At 47.6% G+C, this 20,389-nt stretch overlaps 1 protein-coding gene across 1 annotated transcript in view; it reads left to right on the top strand.

Moving 5' to 3' along the window:
- Positions 1-20,389, top strand: part of RBCK1 (RANBP2-type and C3HC4-type zinc finger containing 1) — a 193,928-nt gene that overhangs the window by 53,159 nt on the left and 120,380 nt on the right. Inside the window, exons 6-7 of the mRNA XM_078651729.1 lie at positions 5,441-5,574; positions 5,861-6,034. Of these exons, the coding sequence (XP_078507855.1) occupies positions 5,441-5,574; positions 5,861-6,034 (308 nt within the window). The remainder of the gene's footprint in view (positions 1-5,440; positions 5,575-5,860; positions 6,035-20,389) is intronic.

Below are 20,389 nucleotides of genomic sequence, written 5' to 3'. Positions count from 1 at the left end.
CCAACATTCTTTCCCTTCCTCCCCTCAAGCAGGTAGGGCTAGTCCATCTGGTGGCTCAGTCTGTAATCTCCGCCATTATATTTCCCCTGGTAATGGGTCCAGAACCCTTCTGATAATTTCACCCCGGTCGCCAGATCTTCCCCCACTTTATCATCCCTTCGGGTCTGCTTAATATGCGGTTCATCCGTAAGTGCCTACTCCATCAGGGCTGCCCCTCACGCTGCCAGAGGGGGGCCTGACCACCTTCCTGGTTGTTGCACACCGTCTCCTTGCCAATACCGTTCAAAGTGCCAACATTCTCACCTCGAGGCTTTCCCTGCGAGGCACCACACCCATCCAGCACAGCTTCATAGATCCCTCCACCTAGTACGTCAGTATTGCCAGTACTAGCTGCCAGTATTTCATGGACCATGCCGTGTGTAGGGAACCGGCAGAGGAGCCCGCATTTGCGCAAGTCACCGACCTATCTGGGTATATTCGTGTCTACTTGTCCAGCATCCGGTAGGTTCTGTGTGGATAGTGGGAGCGGGACTGTGAGTTTGAACCTGCCATTATGGTATACCTGTCGCACCTGCTCTCTTTCTCTCAGCTTCAGTGATCGCCTCACGGCAATCCGCACTCTCCAGCCATTTCCGTGGATTCATTCACCTCTATCCAGCACCAACGCTGCCGGGAAAATGTCGCCAATTGCCTGCACCCACCATGTGTGGCTTGTCTAGAATAGAGGGCTGATTTGTATTTTACAAAATAGCTGTTTAAAGAAATCAAATTTGCCTGGATGTGCCAATAAGGAATGCATCTCTGTCACCATATGATGTATAACAACTCGCTACCGTCTCTCGCTATCCAAAAAGTCAAGCATTTAATGTATGAAAGGCCCTGTGGAACCTTGCTGCCAAATGGAGGGGACAGATGCAGGCTGTACCATCCCACTTACTAACCATTCAATGCTAGCCGGACATGCCTGCAAAGACCGGAGAGATCTCCCTCATGATGCTGGTCCCCGGAGGACGCGCCCCCCACCCCACCCCACCCCTCCTCTCTCTTCCCCTCCCAAACACCCGCAGGTCCTGAAGAGCACTTTCTGTGAACAACAACTAGTTCAAATATGTTCTCTCAATGTTTCAAGCTTTATTACAAATGTCACAAAAATATGTTAATATTTCACTTCTGTTCTTGGATTTTCCCCACAATAAAATACACTGAACATAATCTTCACAAAAGTTATTTACTAAAGTTTAAGCTATTGCCATTATAAATTACAATAACTTTTATTTAAGTATTAATTATTTAAAAAAAATAAAAGCCATTGTTATTTGTAATATCAATCCATCGAAGTCCCGTAAATACAAAAGATGTTACATTATAAATGCTATAGGTGTCACATTTGCAAAACTTAAAAGTATTGGCATTGTAAATGACAACGCTATTAATTTCACTATTTTCAAAACCAACATATAAATAAAAGATTTGTCATTTACAAGACCAATAGCTCAAACTTTCCTAATGCGAGACCTATTGCATTGCAAATGCTTGTTATACCTCATGACACTGAAATTGTTTGGTATTGATTAGTAATGAAAAATAAATTGTGGACCACATGTATTTCAAAGGGATTGCACGATCAGTTTGGTTTTACCAAATTAGTTAGCTGATTTGTTTCTAATCCCACTTTAAGAACTTGACCCAGAAATATAAAGCGTGATAATTAGGGCAAATCTGAGTTGTTTTTTTTTAAATATAGCGCGAACTCGGCTCAAAGGTATCAGAGCACTTTACATGAGCACCAGTTACATTACTGATGGACACAATAATTTTGTGAGGCACGGGGAGATTGCGTGATTTGTCCAGAATCACAGGATGTTGAGCGTCCCTGCCGAGACTAGAACCCAGTTCCCCAGCTTCAAGGGTGACCGCTCTAGTTTGTACCTCAGTTTGTACATAGTTTAGCATGACGTAAATATATTATTGGCTAATGTAAACTTGTGTAATGTAATAAATGTAGTATTCTGCCTAATACTGAGCATATTACATAGCACATAGTTATCTTTTCTCCACACACACTGCAGTCCTCTATCTGTGGGCCTGCCACTGCAGTCAACAGATGTATTTCCAACGAAGAACACTGGGGTGTGCGGTGTGTAGATAGCAGTGAGGAATGCATCTTCATGACTGCACAGTACTGAGAAGAAATAACTTCACACTAATGTACACACTCTTCTAAAAAAGTCACTAATATGACCGCTTCAACATTTTTGCCAATACCTTAGGAGTCAGAAGAAGGAACTGCAAAAGCAAATGAAAGCAAAATAAATGGTGATTTTATTTACGAGTCATTAAAGAACAGTCAGAGGGCCTACAGCACGGGGCGGAGTGGACACTCGCCACACAACAGGCACATCAGAACCAGAAGTGGTCCACACTTCACTCATACCAAACAGGCCCAGCTGTGACAGCAGCAGTACACGGTGCCCTCACGTGCACAGAGGAGAGATCTGTGTGGACTGTTCTCTATGCCTTTGAATAGGTTGCTTAATCAGAGAATGCAGAAATTGAGCAATAGGCAGCTGTATGTTAAGGATTTTTAGAAAATTGTGCCAAAAGAACCTAATATAAATGAGATTTCAATGATTTAGACAAGGCATCAAAAAATGTGAACTGAGGGTTTGGGACACATTCCAGGAAGACATGTGAATTAACAAAGATGTACAACCTCGCAAAATGCGAATTGAAAATTGGACTATTCGGTAATATTCTCAACTACAATCTCAGCATTGAGTCTGCACACTTAGAGATCCTGGGCTTATTGGAACCAGGAAAACTAAATTTCACTAAAAAATGGTCCGTCAAGGTCATAGGCAGAGGAGGTTCGCAGGTAAAAATGGGCATATTAGTGAAAATTAGATCCAGAGTGTGCCCTGCCTGGTGAGTAGGTCCTAGAACCCTTTGTGTTAATGATAAGGTTTCCATACTGGTCTTTAAATGACAGGAATCAGTGTCAAGAATAAGTTCCATATGATAATTAAAATCTCCTATTAAAATAAAGTGATCCGTGGCTAATACACGTGAGGCGATAGTGTCCAGGAGAGCATTCACAAATTTGGATTTATCGCCAGGACGCCTATAGACCAGTGCAACTCTTCCTATCGTCGTTTTAAAATACAAAAGATTAACTATTAAAATTTCGAACAGGGGGTTTGAAAAGGATTCCAACAGGGAGATACCAATCGGGGCCTTTGCTGCCACTGCAACTCCGCCTCCTCACCTCCCCTTTCTGTCTTGTCTGATAACATGGTATTCAGATGGAAACGCAGTGGCCACATCAGGCGATGCTTGACTGTGAAGCCATGTTTCAGTAAGGACGCATATATCCAGCCGGTCATTATCAAGTAGACTCCATAATTCCACAGCGTGCTTGGGAATGGACCTAGTATTTATATTAGTAACATAGGTTCCCTCATCAAATACAAGGTAACCCTATTTGTAAACTACTCCTTACTGGGAACAAAGCAGCTATTGGTGCACAGATCCCTGGGCATAGAGGCGAGGCAACTACCTTTGTCTTTTACTTCCACACAGTCTTCCTGGCCTAGCTGTATGTCATGTTGGGCTCTAAAGAGAGCTCCAATGTTTGGGATTTAAAAATACACTTTTTACGTATGTGCTACCTGTGCTGTCTCTTCAAAACATGCTGTATTCAGGATATGGGAATTATGCTCTGCCTATCTTTACAGTTGGCTCCTCTTCCTGTCCTTTGTAAATGATGGCTTTTGATTTGTCAATAGGCTTAGTAGTCCTTCTTTAGTACCGCCCTCTCTCCTGTTGTTTCCTCCCATAAGGAGAGCCCCTCTAACATTTGTCCTTACTTTCTAGCTTTCATTAGCAGTTAGGGAGAACTATTTACTTAATTTATGACTTTCAGAAGCAGGCATGACATGCTGCACAAGCGTATAGCAATGGCGGCTGCTTCTTGTACAGCCAGCCCGACACAGCACTGCCTTTTTAAAGTAGTGCTTAGCGTGCTGTCCACCCCCTCTCCCCACCCCTTGCCCTCGAATTTTAAATCATAGGTTTTTGTTTTCTTCAGCGCGCCATGCGTCCTTTTGATTTTACAGTGGTGGCAGCACACACCACTTGCGGGGCGCTGCCCTTGTGCAATGGCAGCCACATATTGTTTTTATTTTCAGTGCACCATGCGCGCTTTCGCTTGCACAATGGCGGAAACAAAGCAGAGGCGATCAGATTTTTATGATCTACTGGTGGGAGGTAAGGTCGTTTTTCTGGAACTTCCCGCGTGGTTCGGGAGGGTTGGCATGCTAGAAGCATGCAGCCGCCATTTGTTTTCTATTTGTTTACTTTTGTTACAATGGCTGCACCCTCGCTTTCGCTTTAAACATCTTAAGCTAAAGCGCGGGTGCCGTGATTGCTTCAAAAGTACAGAAATAGAAAAACATATTTTTTATCCTTTTGTTTACTTTTGAACCAGTTGCAGCACCCGCTCTTTACCGTAAGATGTTTAAAGCGCGGGTCCCGCAATTCATTTGCAGTGCAATAGCTGTCGCATTACTGAACGTTTGAGCTATTGGCGTTGATTTATTATTAGCAAAGGCAATAGCTCAAACTTTCAGTAATACAAGACCTATTGCATTGCAACTGCTTGTTAGCATACTTGAAAGGGGACTCCTCCATTCACAAGGTCGCCCCCATGCTTCCATGGCTGCATAAAGATATTTGCTGGCAGCACTGGGGTACCTGCTAGCGTTCTCAGTAGGTAGTGGTGTGGTGCATGTCAGTTTTCTATGCTAAAAGCAAGACCTAAAAGACTCTGAGGGCAGCAGAGGAATGAAGTTAAAAATCTCTTAGAACAGTTGCAAAAATGTCATGAAAATTGGGGGGGGGGGGGCTTGAGGATTTACATTTTATGTACCACTTTCTTTCTTATGAGCAAGTTTCTTTTTTATTTTTCCTTTGTGTTTGTTATGTTATATTCCTGGGGATGACTATAATAAGCACACAGTTTGAGAATCCGATCACGTCACTAGCTCTCAAGAAGGTGTCATTGAAACATGTAGCATTGCAGGTTTATTTCTGGAAGCAGATGTGCATGTTTTCATAACATGTTGGCTTTGGTGTCACTTTTGTACTGTGATAGACTAATTTGTTCACTTGCTTGGTTTTAAATCACATCTGCATCGCACAGTTTTCTGCAAACACAATGTGTTCTTGGTATATCCACCCTCTTTTCTGTCTCACCCTCATCCTTTAATTCCCTGAGGGGTGCAGTAAGTGGTGTAACTCATTAGCTGTTAATCTGATGGTAGTTTTGTAAGTGACCGCAGGCTTTTGACTTCTCTCATTGATCTATTATGATGAGCACAATGTTTATGTTTGAAAACACCTTCACCATTGATCTAATCCGCTCTTCTCATCTTCTGTATAGAGGTCATCTTGGAAGCACGTGGGACAGGGGACGTAGTGGAGGATGATGGTGAAACAAAACAGCCAGTCATCCAACAGGAGGAAGTGGAGCCTGCCAGCAGAATACAGCTACCGGACCCTCCTAAACCGCCTGAGGTAAGGTAATGCAATGCAGAAACAAAAGGCACCACCAAGGAGTAGACTGACGCGCGAGGTGAGGGATACATGGTGCAGTGACGAAGCAAGACAATCAATGCACAGGGATGACTTGGCATGTAGAGGACTCGCTGTGGTTTGCTTCCGGGTGTTCAGGCACCTCTTATAACAAGGGCACAGACCTGGAATGTAGTCATTTGAATAAAAGTAAAGTAGAGTATGTGCTATGGAGATACTCTTGTAGGTACTTGCTTGTGACAAACCTATCTTTCTCTGTCTTGTTTAGGAGGGGTGGGAGTGCCCCAGTTGCACCTTTATCAACAAGCCCACACGCCCGGGCTGTATGATCTGCGCCACTGAGCGTCCTGAAGGGTACGTTGTGCCAGACATCTACAAGCCCGATGAGGAGGAGCTTCAACGAATGCTGAATGAGGAGCTAGCGGTAATGCAGTATGAACAGGTGAGTGGATTTGGGGTCCCTAAGATATGCCAAGTGCTGGTGATACGTGTTGAAGGGAGGTGAGAGGTGCTGGTTATTGTGTCACGCGTGGCAAGCATGATCAATGCGTCACCCTAGAGAGATGATTATTTCCCACAAGTCATCAGTGATCACCATATCACGAGGTTATGACTGTCCACAGGGCTACTTTATCTAGGTTTCAGAGTGGACTTTATGCCCGCACTGCACTTGATGCAAAAGTAGCAATTCTCTCAGTTGGACCTTCCACAATTGGATTTCGCTCCAAGAAGTCTTTTGAAGTGCAATTTTGTGAGGGTGTGGTTCTGCTAGAAGGCAGGCAAAGGTGAGTGGAGTTCTGTGAGGAGTACTTTGGGCTGCATCAGGGGTGTGGGAATCTATATAATATCTACATGTTCATGGGTCAGGTTGCTTCATTAATCTACTTGTCCTGTAGAGAACACCACTTGTCCCTTTAGTGCCAAGTAGTGCAGCAACAAATTATGGCAGCAATCTCATTATTTAAAAGGCCTGACAATAGCCTCTTTGTTTATGCTATAGTAAGTTTTGAGTACTAGCAATTCACTTATTTTGCCAACTTTCCACAGATCTACATACAGGGGCTGGAAGTAGCAGTAAGCTATAGTTTCAGGGTTGGAATGCCCTTTTAAGACTTTGAACACCTACTAATTTGGATGTTTTAGGGGTTTTCACCAGCTCTTCTCTAATCTTTTTCCATACTGATAAAGGTTGGACATTTATTTCTGATATGGGCAGAAGTAAAACTTCTTCCTGGATTGATAAGAATGGGGTTGGAGTAAAAGTGAACTTGTAAACACACAGAAAAGTTTAGCATGAGCAAATCCAAAGCTAAAATGCAGCTCAGAAATATTTTGTAGGCGTCATTTCCTAGCTTACTTCTGTACATGTATTTTTATAAATTGATGACAGCTGTAAATCTGCACTAATGCTAGGACATTTACCATTTGTTTTACTTTTGTGAATATCTTTAACCCCTTCGACGCTCATGACGAGCTCAGCTCGTCATGAGTTACGCCTCTCGTACACTCATGACAAGCTGAGCTCGTCATGAACCGCGGGTTTTTGAAAAACTCAGCACACAGCGGGAAAACGCTTAGCGCGCATGCGGTTAAGAATTGGGTCCCTAATTAGGTCTGGCATTAGCTATTAAAATTCTATCCCTCTCTATTTATCGTCTAACTTCACTGTGAGTGACCGCATTCTGCTCTTTTCACAAGAAGCAGAGCGGCACACAAAGTATTTTTGTTTACAGCAAGGAATTACTTTGGCAAAGTGTGCTTTTTGCGACCAAAAAATATTTTTGCCTTTTGCCAATGTTTCTTATAATGGTGCAGGCCCGGCTGTTCCCACAACTAAAGTTTTACAAAAACAGGAAAAACATTGACAAAATCAAAATGCGACCAACAGTGTCAGAAGTATTGGCTTTGCCAATGCTTGTTTAATTTCATGTTTCCCACAATCTTATAGAAACTAGTTTCACCGATTTTTTGCGTATGAATATTTTTGGAAATACTAGCATGCTTCAACACATTTTACTGCATGATGATTCAAAGAAATTATATCTAAAATTTCACAGTAGTTTAGGCAAATGGTTTTCTTTCCTAGTTGTTTTTTCTGAGAACATTATATTTTGAATGCAAAGAATCCTCAATCTTGCTTTCAAGCTTCTGCAAATATTTGCATCCAATTGGAGAGCATTCTGGGAACATTATACATAGCCTTGTATTGTTAAACTTTGCATACGTGTTTACACGTCTTTATACTGGAATCACTGTCAGTAGTGTAGTTAGAGCTTGCAACACATCCTTAGAGCGCTCACCTTAATAATAAAGGTTTTGCATTAATGAACCATAAATGCAAGTTTGAACAGCATTAACATATGGACACAAATATTACCTTAACTGCAGACAGTGCCCTTCCCTGATCCATAATGTGATACTGTGAACTGGCAGTCAAAGGGTTTGTGCTGCTGGGGGTTGGACCCTCTTGTCCCAAGGACAAAATAAGCATGAAAACGTGCTACCATTGAACTAAAAAAAATGTCCTGGGAGTCGGGCTATAGGAATTCCACACCCCTGCTGCATACATATTTATTGTGGACCGTTTTGATGAAGTGCAGTTCTGGTGAGGGCATTTCGAGCATAGTGGGCATTACCTTCTGGGCGATGGCTAGATACAACAGATGCAGAAATAGGTAAGTGAACTGGTACAACCCTCCGACTTCGCCCATCAAACCCTTTACTCACTAAGGCTAACCCACTCACCTAACAGGATCACATTACTTAAGCATCCTAACTGCTTAAACTGAATAAGATACCCCTTTAGAAGACGCATAACATTTTGGAAAGTCATTCCCAGACTCTGAAAGCACTGCAGTGGCGAGGTGGTGCCCTAAGTAAATGCCAATACCAACATACTGTTTGGGCACCGTGCAGTCTTGTTGGCACACTTTTATTAGGTTCCCCCATTTTTTGGTGGATGTTTGGGAGCAATACAACTCTGTGATTTGGACTGTGTGCAGTTATTTAGCGGCTTATTTGGGGCATATGTTTCTCTGTTGGGGAAGATGCATTTGTGTTGGGTTGTTTGCTTATGGTAGTATGGACAAGGTGCAGGTCTGTTGGCAGGCAGTGTAGGCGCATGCAGGTCTGCAAGAAGAGCAGTTCAAACATTGTACTGTAGTTCGATCAGAGGGAAGTTCTGCTGGTTGCGGATTGATGTTGCGGTTCTTTTGCAGAGTAGTTTTGGCAAACATGCAGTTCTGTTAAAGGTAACTTGGATGCGTGCTGTTCTGCTCAGGGCACTTTGTACAGCATTTTGAAGTGTTGGGATATAGTTGGGGCAGCACCGCGTTCTGTTTTAGGTCACAGAGCAGGATGACTTTAAGTTGAAGGCAACATTGGGCTGTAGTTTAGCCAGCATGCTGTTCTATTTGAGGGGGCGTAGGTGCAGCATGTAGGTACAGTTACTTGATAGTCTGGTATAATTTTGATGGAGGTGTAGTTTGGGAGAGAACAACCAAACACTTAGCGGGTTATGGTTTGGACTGTAGTCACTGGTGTGTGATGAGGAGACAGTAATTCTTTCATTGTTTTCGAGTGGCGAGTAGGAGATATTTAGTTTTAGCTCCTGACGGCTGGAGTGTTATTCCGTCAGCAAGAGTGCCTGGTGATGGGTATGACAGTGGAGGTCGATTCTAGGGGTACATCAGAAGGTGGATCACAGATTGTTTGAGCAAAGACTGATTTTTGTCCTTGATGGCAAAGCTGTAGATCTCTTTGTATACTAAGATATATAAGGTGAATTGACGTTGATCAGATGTTTGTGTGCTATCCTGTATTTGAGCATGATGTAGGCTCACCGTTTTGTTGTTTGTTCAAGTGGCAGTATTTGTGTACTTTGCTGGGATGTTACTACATTCTTAAACAGCCAGTGGGGCGTATGTTGTAGTATTCTGATTGCTCACTTATGGTCGCTCTTGCCTTCGCCGCCATACATTGACATAGAGAAATGGCGTATACTCTGCAAAGTATTGTAGCAGATATGGCCTGATTTGACATTGTTGTCGACTGTTGGTCTGTTCTCAAGGAGGATTTGATTATTGCTTCCAGTGTTTTTGCCTTCTTGACAACATAACTAAAATGGTTCTAGGTGTGGTGGAAAGACTGAAGAGGAAAATGTGCTTGGCAATATGATTCACAGTCTCTGTGCATGTGCATGGAGGTTGATGTCAGCCATCCTTTGATGGTGTGCATTCAGAGAGCATCAGTGATTTATTAGACCTGTAGTACCTGCATCGCACTACAAGGTGGCAGTTGAACATCACTTGACTCTGGACTTAGTCTGTCACTGTCATAAGCATCACAAGACCACCCGCCCCCTAGGATGAGCATGAGTTCTACAAATACACCTGTATGTAATACTAGCAGCCCGTCCCGACGTTGTCCGGGAGCATTTAGGCTTCAGGGCCCCCGCCCGCCCCAACGTTGTCCGTGGGTCCCCCGGAGCCTTCCTCCATATATTGCAGTATTATACCTCTATGTTTACTTTGTACGCTTTTGTAACCTGCACACGTCACTTTTTCCTCCTGTAATGCACCGTTTGGCTCACTTTTGTAATGCTCCGTTTGCTTCCTCTTGCTCACGATGTACGCTTTTGTAACCTGCACACGTAACTTTTTCCTCCTGTAACACACCGTTTGGCTCACTTTTGTAATGCTCCGTTTGCTTCCTCTTGCTCACGATTGTCATTTTTGCTTCATTTTTCCGCCACTCACCGCTCCTAACTAAATAAATAAATAACCTATCTCATCCGCCGCTCACCGCTCCTCCCCGCCTGTCCGCCGCTCCTCACCGCCTGTCCGCCGCTCCTCACTGCCTGTCTGCCGCTCCTCCCCGCGCCATGTCTGCCGGTCCTCCTCGCGCTCCTGGACGCCGCTCCTCCCCGCGCTCCTCACGTCAGCACGCACGTCGCAGCCGGCGCTTCTTCCAAGGGACTACTTTTTTTTTCGGTAAATTTTTTAAATAACGTATATTTATTACGTTTATATAGCCTATGTCCATCTGCACACCCTGACGATTACAACGATGTATCGGGTGTGTGGATTGGCGCTGTGGTTCCCGAGTTTACCCGCCTCAAAGGTTCAAAGTTCTTCCTTTATAATAGTAGTATAGATGATAATATCCTAAGGTCAGGCTGGGATGGCTTTGAATGTAGTTGTGGGATCCCATGGATGTGCATGTCTTATGTTTGTAGCATGTTTTGCTGTAGATACACCTGCTCTGCATACTCTTGCCATCTAGTCTGGGTTTATGATTTCTAGAAGTTGTTTTTCCTTGAAGAAGTCTTGAGTCACAAGGTATAGTGACTCCTCCCTTAATTGGCAATATGCATGGGTATCCACTCTGTTAGAGTGTATTTTTTCCATCATCGGGTTCGGATGTGTACTGATGAGGCTCTGTGCTCGGAGCTCGGAGTGCTTTCCTTGTAGCCCACTTGGTCGCTCTTTGACTCTGGTAGCTCCAGAAAACATTCAACCCTACGACTGTGCTATTTCTTCAGCAAAGTAGAATAGCAGTTGCCAACCTTCTATGCATTGTCACTGATCTTACCTTTCTTGTAGTTCCCATGGTTGGCAAGGTGGTTGCAGGAAAATCCCAGTAGTTTATCAACCCCGCAGAAGGGTTCTCAAACACCCCTAATCCAAACCCACCACCCAACCCACAAAAGCAGCGCACTGGCTGGCAAAGGGTGCTCTAAAGAGGTAAAATGAGGTGAAACCTACTACAGTGGAGCTGCTTGATGCCTGGTTGTGGATGACGGCCAAGGAACTTAAAGGGGCTTGAGTTGCGTGACTTAAAATAGTCACTGTTCAGGGCAAAGCTGGAGCTGGGTTAAGGGATAGCAAAATCTGTGGCAGTCAACGATGACTGTAGAACTTCCAGTACCTCCATCTCAAAAGAGCCTGGTCGATTGTCAAGTCTGTTTTTTTCAATAAAAAGAACTATAAAAAAAAAAGGACTGGTCATAGAGAAGTTTATCCTACCTGGCTGCAGGTTGTTGAGTGGTGGTACAGAGTTTTTCATGTGCTCTTATGCAGTTCTGGGCCTGAATGTATTCTCCTGTCTGAAACCAACCAAGCCCAGCAAGCAACCTGAGATAGTTGGTGATGGCACAGGGCACCCAAAGTATAGCGGTCTGCAAGACCTGGTGTTGCCAGTTTGTTAACATATACATAGAGTGTGCTTTGGCTCCATCCAAACGTATGTTTCTTTCAGCTGGCTGTTGGGGGAAGGGGGTATCATTCCACCTCCGACAAAGTACTTCCGTTGATATGTGTGAGGAACTATTTTACATCTGTACATTCAATTATCACACAGTTTGACACGTAGGGTACTTTGTCTGTTTATGCATTAAATCATAAAACTCATTTTTTTACTCCCTTTTTCCCACAATGCTGTAAGTTAGGTTTAATGTGAGAAACCACATGTTTGCACATCTGCTTACATGTGTTTGCAGATTGAAGCCAGTTCTTTGACTTTTGCCCCACTAACACGTAGTGAGAGTTTCTAATGTCCTTTTTTAGGTCAAGCCTGGGCAGCGCATGCGCTGATCTGCAAGTCATGCTGTATTTGAGTATGTACTTGAAGCCCCACCCACTCTCCGCCTATATTTGTCATTGGCTTGTGTCATTGTTTTTCATAAATGCTGGCTTCTGATTCGTTACTAGGCCTGTTAGTCCCTCCTTAGTACTGCCCTGTTTTCATTTGTAACCTCTCATGAGGACTGGCCCTTTTACTTCGGTTGTTACATGATACGCCTTTTTAGTCTTTAAGCACTATTTTCTTTAATGAGTTTCTCTTACTGCAGGGGAGCAGGAGGGTCTCTCGTGAGCAGTTGTGACCACCGGCTTGTTTATTTAACTCATAGCAAACTGGGATCTCGTCAGGGGCCATGGGAGACCGAAGGGGGCAACTGAGCGATGCCTTCAAGCATTTGGAATGCAATAGGTCTTGCTTTTGCGATAATTTAAGCTATTGGCATTGTAAATGACATTCTGTAGTAGGGGATCTCTGTGTATAGTCATAATCTAGTGAATAGTCCCGCCCATGTGCGTGGACCCCGGAGCAATCAAAAATAATCTCTTACGGTGTCGAAAAATGCAGAACTGCACAGACACTTAAGAGAGAATTAAAAGACAGATAATTCAGCCTATATCCACAGGCTACACTGTCCAGTACTTCAACTAGAAATTCCACCAAAAATCCACAAACGGCAAAGCCTGTCCAGATTTCCCTTGCTTTAACAGCAAAAACCCTCTGGAATGATAGAGAGAAAAACCTGGACAAACAAGCCCCATAGGCTGCCATTATGTGGCTCAAAACAGGGTACTGTGCCTTTAAGAGAACCTTCCAGACCTTCACAGTATCCCAGAATGCACTGCAGGTCCCTTTTACTTTCAGTTCTTTTTTCCGGCTGCTGCTAGCAGTACCCTGGAGCATTGAGCTCTCCCTTTTGGGATTTGTTTTGTGATTTTTCCACTTTTACAAGTGTGTTTTGGTGCTTTTTTCAAAGTTCTTTGGTTATTTCTTCTTTGGTGTGCTTTTGGGGCAGTCCTTTTGTCAAAGATGCCTGCATTATTTGACAAATGCCCTGAGTGTTCCAGGAAGAAGGCCAAGACTGACCCACTCGAAGTGTGTATCCTCTGCCTTCCCTCCTCTCATTCCCCTAAGGAGTGTGAGATTTGCCAGGGATTTACCACCAGGACCCTGAGAGACAGAATGAAGATCAGGTTCCAAGGCATGGAGGAGAGAAGACTGCAAGCACGAGGTGGGTCTGGGCAGGCTCCATCTGCCAGTGCTGAGGCCTCTGGGGGGGCTCCCCAGAGGCAGGAAGTCCAGCAAGCGTCCCCATTCTCCGTCGGCGTCGATTGCACCGACGACGGCGTCGAGAGGGATGACTGCAGTCTGTTCCCCGTCTCCCCAGGGCTCTGGGTCGAAGCGGCGTCGACGTTCGTCGTCGAGGGATCTAAACGGACCGCCGTCGAGATCACCGGTGACGATTTCGTCGTCGTCGAGGACTCTACGTCGGAAGGTAGCCCGGCGTCGACGCTCGCCGTCGAGGCGATACCGTCGTTTGCCGTCGGCGAAGAGGAGAAGGTCGTCGTCGAGGGGATCCTCGGCGTCGACGGAGCGATCGCCGTCGAGGAACAAGAGATCGCCGTCGAGGAACAAGAGATCGCCGTCGAGGCACACGAGATCGCCGTCGAGGCACAGGAAGCCATCGAGGCGAAGGAGATCGACGTCGAGGCGATGGAGGTCGCCGGCGAGACGTAAGCGTTCGCCGTCGAGGGACAGGCGTTCACCGTCGAGGAAGCGCAGCTCGACGTCGAGGGGCCGGCGCTCGATGTTGGGTCGCCGTTCTTCGACACAGGAACGGCGCAGAAGGAGTTTGGGCGCCAGGAGTCAGTCTGGCAGGCGTCCAGTGCCTAGAAGAGACTCTCCCACATCCCAACCTGATAAGGAGGGCGAGTCACCGGGCTCGGTGTACTCCGTTGTGTATACCCCTCCGAGGCCGAGGGGAGTAACGCCTCCGCCTCCTCCTCCTTTACCGAGAGGTCTTCCTCCGCGGGACCCTACCCCGCCTCCTCCTCCACCTCTACCACCTCAGCCTCAGCCGCAGCCTCAACCTCAGTTGCTGGTGGACAAGCCTCCCCCACTTCCTCCGAGGTCGATGTCCCTGCCCAGGTATCCGACTCCTCCGAAGGGGACCCCTCGGCTGAGGGCCCCATCCAAGCCAAAGTCTCCCGCCATGGTGGAACCGGCAATGCGACCGAAGCCAAGGAAATCGCGCTCCTGCTCCGGACGGAGAGGGAGGTCGCGCAGTCGTCACAGATCCTCTACGAGGTCAAAACGGCACCATAGGAGGCGTGGATCACGGTCCCGCACGGACTCTTCCAGAACCAGGTCCTACTCCCCGACCTTGTCAGACTCCCCGGGGACGAGGGTGTCTCCCGTGGATGACATCAGCACGTTCTAGGATGAAGGATGTTCTCCTGAGGGGTGCAGTGAAATTGGGAATCACGGTGACGGCTCCCAACACCTACGACGTCCGTGATTTTTGAGACGCTTTACAAGAAGCATTTGTCTCGCCCTCTACTGCCGCTCGTGCCAGGCTTGGTAGAGCCAGCGGAGGAGCTGTTCCTCACGCCTGAAGTGACGAGAGCCGCTCCATCCCGGCTGCTTAAGAAGTACAGGGCTCCGGATTCCGACCTGGCTTTTCTGAGGATTGACCCCGTTCCGGATTCCGTTATAGTGACGGCGGCCAGAAAACAACATTCTACCTCTCCGTCTTCTACCGTGCCTCCGGATAAGGAGAGCCGATGGATCGACTCCAGTGGCAGGAAGGCCTGTGGGACGGCGGCTACGGCCATGAAGACCGCTAGCGATATGGCTTTGCTGGGGCGGTATGATCGTTCCCTGTGGGAATCCCTCCAACAGTTCACGGAACTCCTGCCACGAGATAAGAGGGAGGATTTCCTCGAAATCCAGAAGGAGGGGATGCTGGTTTCGAACCAGGTCATCAGCGCGGCTGCTGATGGTTCTCTTTTGGCGGCCCATGGTTACTGTCATGAGATCAACCAGCGACGCCATGCTTGGCTCAGGCTCACGTCACTCAAGCCGGAGGCCCAGCAGCGAGTGGCTAATCTGCCCTTCTCGGGGGAGACCCTGTTCGGAAAACATGCGGATGATGAGATGGCCCGCATGAAGGCGGAAGCCGAGACTTTGACAGCTGTGGGCTTGGAGAAGCCCAAAGAAAAGAGAGCCTACCGTCCGTTCCAGAGACGGTTTGGGGCGCAGGACCGAGGGCGAGGACAGGCTTCGGGACAGCAGCAGCAGTTCCGGAGGCCCTTCCAGAAGCGCCAGAAGGGTAGAGGAGGTCAGCAGTCCTCTACAACGAACAAGGGCGCGGCCGGGTCTCGACCCTGAGCTGTTACTTCCCCTACATCCGTTACCCGCTCCGGTGGGGAGAAGCGTTCAATTTTTTCTGGCAGAGTGGAGAAAAATTACTCGGGACAAGTGGGTGCTGAATATTGTTTGCAATGGATACAGTCTTCGGTTCACCAGCCCGCCTCCATCAATTCCTCCGGTCAGCTCGCAGTTTCAGCTGCGCGAGCTCCAGGCGGAGGCCGATATCCTGTTAAGGAAAAGGGCGATAGAAGACATACCTCTGTCTCAAAGAGGAAGAGGTCTGTACTCCCGGTTCTTCCTGGTCCGCAAAAAAGGACAAGAACGAGTTCAGGCCCATTCTGCATTTGCGACAAGCAAACTAGTAGATTCGCAGAGAGAAGTTTCGTATGCTGTCATTGCATCAGATTTATCCTCAGCTGCAACAGGGGGACTGGCTGTGTGCCATAGACCTACAGGATGCATACTTCCATGTGCCCATTGCACACAAACACAGGAAGTTCCTGCGATTCCAAGTCGGCGCCAATCATTATCAGTACACAGTACTGCCATTCGGACTGAAGTCTGCGCCCACAACATTCTCGAAGTGCATGGCAGTGGTAGCTGCACACCTAAGGAAGAACAAGGTGTTTGTCTACCCGTACCTGGACGATTGGTTGATCAAGGCCTCCTCCTTCTCAGAAGCTCAAGCGCACTTCTGGATGACGTGCGTTCTCTTGAACAAGCTGGGGTTGCACATCAACATGTCCAAGTCTGTCCCAACTCCGGTCCAGTTCATACAGTACTTGGGAGCCTCCATCAATACGCTGTCAGCAAGCGTGTCTCCTTCGGAGGAGAGACGATTATCACTCCTTCGGAAGGCTCAGGCTCTTATGACCGCTCCATCTACAACAGTGAGGACGGTGTCTTCTCTACTGGGGTCGATGGCCTCTTGTATCTTCCTCACGCCACACGCACGGCTGCACATGAGACCATTGCAGGAGTGCTTGGAGGATCAGTGGGATCAGAGGAAAGGGTCTTGGGACGACAAGATATTGATATTGATATTGAGATGTATTTATAAAGCGCTCGTTCGCCCGGGGGCTTCATGGCGCTATAGACAGGGACACAACGCATCAGTCACAGGAAGCAAAAAGACGACTGTCTCTGCATGCTCTTCAGTCTCTGAAGTGGTGGTGTTCAGCGGAGAATCTCCTGAGAGGGGTTCCCTTTCACAAGGACATTCCCACGCAGACTATTTTGACGGATGCGTCTCTCCACGGCTGGGGGGCGCACTCCGGAGACTTACAGATTCAAGGGAGGTGGTCCCAGATGGAGTCCACGTACCACATCAATTTCCTGGAACTCAGAGCTGTTCACTTGGCGATGAAGGCCTTTCTTCCATCCTTCCGGACCAACTCTTTGCTTGTTCAGACGGACAATACGACCACGATGTATTACCTCAACAAGCAGGGGGGGTCGAGATCGCGCACTCTGTCGCAGGAGGCGCAGGCGATCTGGCACTGGCTTCTGGCCAGAGGACTGACTATAACGGCCACCCATCTACCAGGTGTGCAGAATGTTCAGGCAGACGCACTGAGCAGACTGCTTCAGGAAAACCACAATTGGGTCATAAACGACGAAGTGCTAGGAGAAGTCTTTGCACGGTGGGGGACTCCAGACGTAGATCTGTTCGCCACCGCCGAAAACAGCAAATGCCGAGACTTCGCCTACAGGTACTACCAGCCAGGGACGCTGGGGAATGTGCTATGGATCAACTGGTCGAACAGCTTTCTGTACGCTTTTCCACCCATTCCCCTGATTCCGGCGGTGCTCATCAAACTGTCCCAGTCCAGGGCGCGGATGATCCTGATTGCCCCGGAATGGCCCAGACAGTGGTGGTTCACGGACCTGCTTCACCGGTCTCTCCTTCCTCACATACGGCTGCCGTGCAGGCCGGACCTTCTCACGAAGTTCGGGGGGCAGATGTTGCACCCCAACCTCTCGTCTTTGAGTTTGGCGGCATGGCTCCTGAAATAGTGCAATATGGCCATCTGAATCTACCAGAAGATTGCATGGACATACTGAAGGAGACCTTCCACTAGGACTTCTTATGCTTACAAGTGGAAGAGGTTTTGCATCTGGTGCAAGTCCATGAACTATGACCCGACGACATGTAAGGAAGATGTCATCCTTCCATATCTTCTACATCTGGCGCAGTCTGGCCTTAATGTCCATTCCATTAAGGTTCATCTGGCTGCATTGACTGCCTACAGGAAATGCCCTTCTAGGTGGATTGTGTCCTGTATACAATTGTGTTACCAAAAAGCTAATAAGACCTTAGGGGGTAAGCCTAAGGCTCATTCCACCAGGGGCAAAGCTGCCACGACTGCTTTGCTCCGTAATGTTCCAATTGCAGAAATCTGCAAGGCGGCCACTTGGAAGTCGGTCCATACCTTTGCTAAGCATTACTGTCTGGACACTGATGCCAGGGCAGATGCTCAGGTTGGGCAGGCTTCGCTGCGAAATCTGTTCGCACAGTAGTGGTGTTATTTTCTCTTTTCTCCACCGCGCTTTGGTGTGGGGATGGGCTTGCCATTCTACTCACTAGATTATGACTATACACAGAGATCCCCTACTACAGAAGGAGTAGTTTCTGTCCTGTAACAGGTTCGAGGCATGTGGGCTGCTGACATTTATATCTATGCATAGATCGCCGCCTAGTGTTGGGTCCGGATGATTGCACATTGTTGTCCTGGAAGAGTCTTCGAAGTATCACGAGATAGGTGGCTCCTCCCTTGGACTACAGTGCACATGGGCATCCTCTCCATCTTCAGATTGTTTTTTTCCGCCATTGGGTTCGGATGTACCTTCTCGACTCCAGTTCGGAATATACTTTAAATACTTTTTGCGAGGCCAAAAGGCCTTCGGGGCGTCGGTATTGTCTCTCGTTCGGTGCCCAATACTTTATCCAGTTCTTCGAACAGGACGTCGAAGGCCGTATTGCCTTCGACAGCTAGGCCCCGACGAGCGTCGACGATGGAACGGAGCCCGTTCAAGAGATGCCCCGTCTGCAACTCCAAATACCCTCACATCGATGTGCACCCGGTGTGCAACAAGTGCCTATCCCCGGACCACGACGAGGCCAGCTGCATGGCCTGTTCCAAGTTCCGGTCGAAGAAAACACTTCGGCTTCGACGCGCCGCAAGGCAGTCGGCCCAGCAAACAGCGCCAGACCCAGAAGATATCTTCGAGGCAGAAGTCATCGAGGGCGCCGATCAAGAGGATCCAGACCGGCAGTCGGACCCTGCATCGGTGCACGACTCACAATGTAGTGTGGACGAAGAACAAGACTACGTCCATGAAGAAGACATCGTCGAGGTAGGAGACGACGCAGACGCCATCGGAGCCGTCGATGACGACTCAAGCGATGAGCAAGGCCCATCCGCAAACGCGGGGCCCGATACTGACACTATACTCTCTACGGCTCAGGTCGAGGCATCGCCGGAAGGCCTTAACCAAGATCTATACCCGCATTTAATAGCCCCGTGTCCAGGCCCGGCTAAGAATACTTCTACAGAGCCATCGGTCCATCAGCCACTTTTGACTGAAAAATCGAAACCGAAACCGACAGGAACTGTATCGAAACTGAAACTGCTTACGTCAGTCCTCGGATCGAAAGCCTCGGATTCGTCGGCTCCACGACCATCTAAAAGTGTCGTTAACCCTTCGGGGTCACAAGGGGGCGTCGACCCAAAACACGGGACGCCGAAGCCTGTCTCTGCCGTCAAGCACATCGCGCTGACGCTCTCGACGCCCACGCCCAAAGCTGCCGACACTGGCAAAGGACTCAAGGCTAGGAAGACTGTCGATCCGAAACTTCCAGCCTCGGTGCCGATATCCAGCAAGGCCTTCGAGTCGAAAAGTAAACCCGACCCGAAAGAGCACGTCGTGTCAAAGCTAAAAGGCGTACCTGTTGTGCACCGACAACTCGAATCGACGCAAGTCCACAATCAGCCAAGTGATCCTAAAAAGTTGGTCGGATCGAAGACGGCAACACCCTCGGAAACGGTCTGCTCGTCTCCACTGCTTTCACAAGCTATAAAATACTGCCCCCAACCGCTCGACCAAAAACAGTCGAGCCACAAAAAAGCACCGACACTACCAAGAAAGTGTCGGCAGTTTCCAGGCGTCAGTCCACTGAAGAGGATGTCATTTTCCAACCACCCTCCGAGGACAATCAAACTAAACTGTTCATCGACTCGGATACAGGTAGACACACTATTTATAAACGGAAAATTGCTCCAGAAAGACCTTTGGAGTCATACAAAATCCCTCTGAAAAGAAAGGGAGACTCAGCAACCTCACCTGTTCTTTCAGAGCCTGTGGAGTCCTATAAACAAGACTATTCCTATTCACCCACACGCACCTATGAAGATATAGGGGAGGGATACAATGAAGATGAGTTCAATTATCCTGCTGACACAGATCAGGATGAACAGCAAACCTGGACTGACCCTGTTGACCCTGGTGAGCCACAGACCACACCTGACACTCAGTCCTATACCATCAAAACCTCGCCTACTGAAGATACTGCTGCGTTTAACGCTTTGATTGAAAGGGCAGCCAAAAACCATGATGTGGACATGCATGCTGACCCAGTAGAGGAGGTCTTTTTGTTTGATACTTTCTTAACTTCAGAAAGGTCAGTCAAAACATTGCCTATGCTGAAAGGTGTCCTTAAACACGCTACTGACATCTTCAAGGAGACCACAAGGGCATGGGTTGTGAACCCAAGAATTGAAAAGAAGTACCGGCCTGCACCTGTGGACCCCACGTACATCAAAGGCCAGCTCCCATTGGACTCCCT

This window comes from Lissotriton helveticus, chromosome 7 (genome assembly GCF_964261635.1).
Source record: "Lissotriton helveticus chromosome 7, aLisHel1.1, whole genome shotgun sequence".
Lineage (NCBI taxonomy): Eukaryota > Metazoa > Chordata > Amphibia > Caudata > Salamandridae > Lissotriton > Lissotriton helveticus.
The sequence above is the reverse complement of the archived record's forward strand: the minus strand, read 5'-3'. Positions and strand labels throughout refer to the sequence as shown.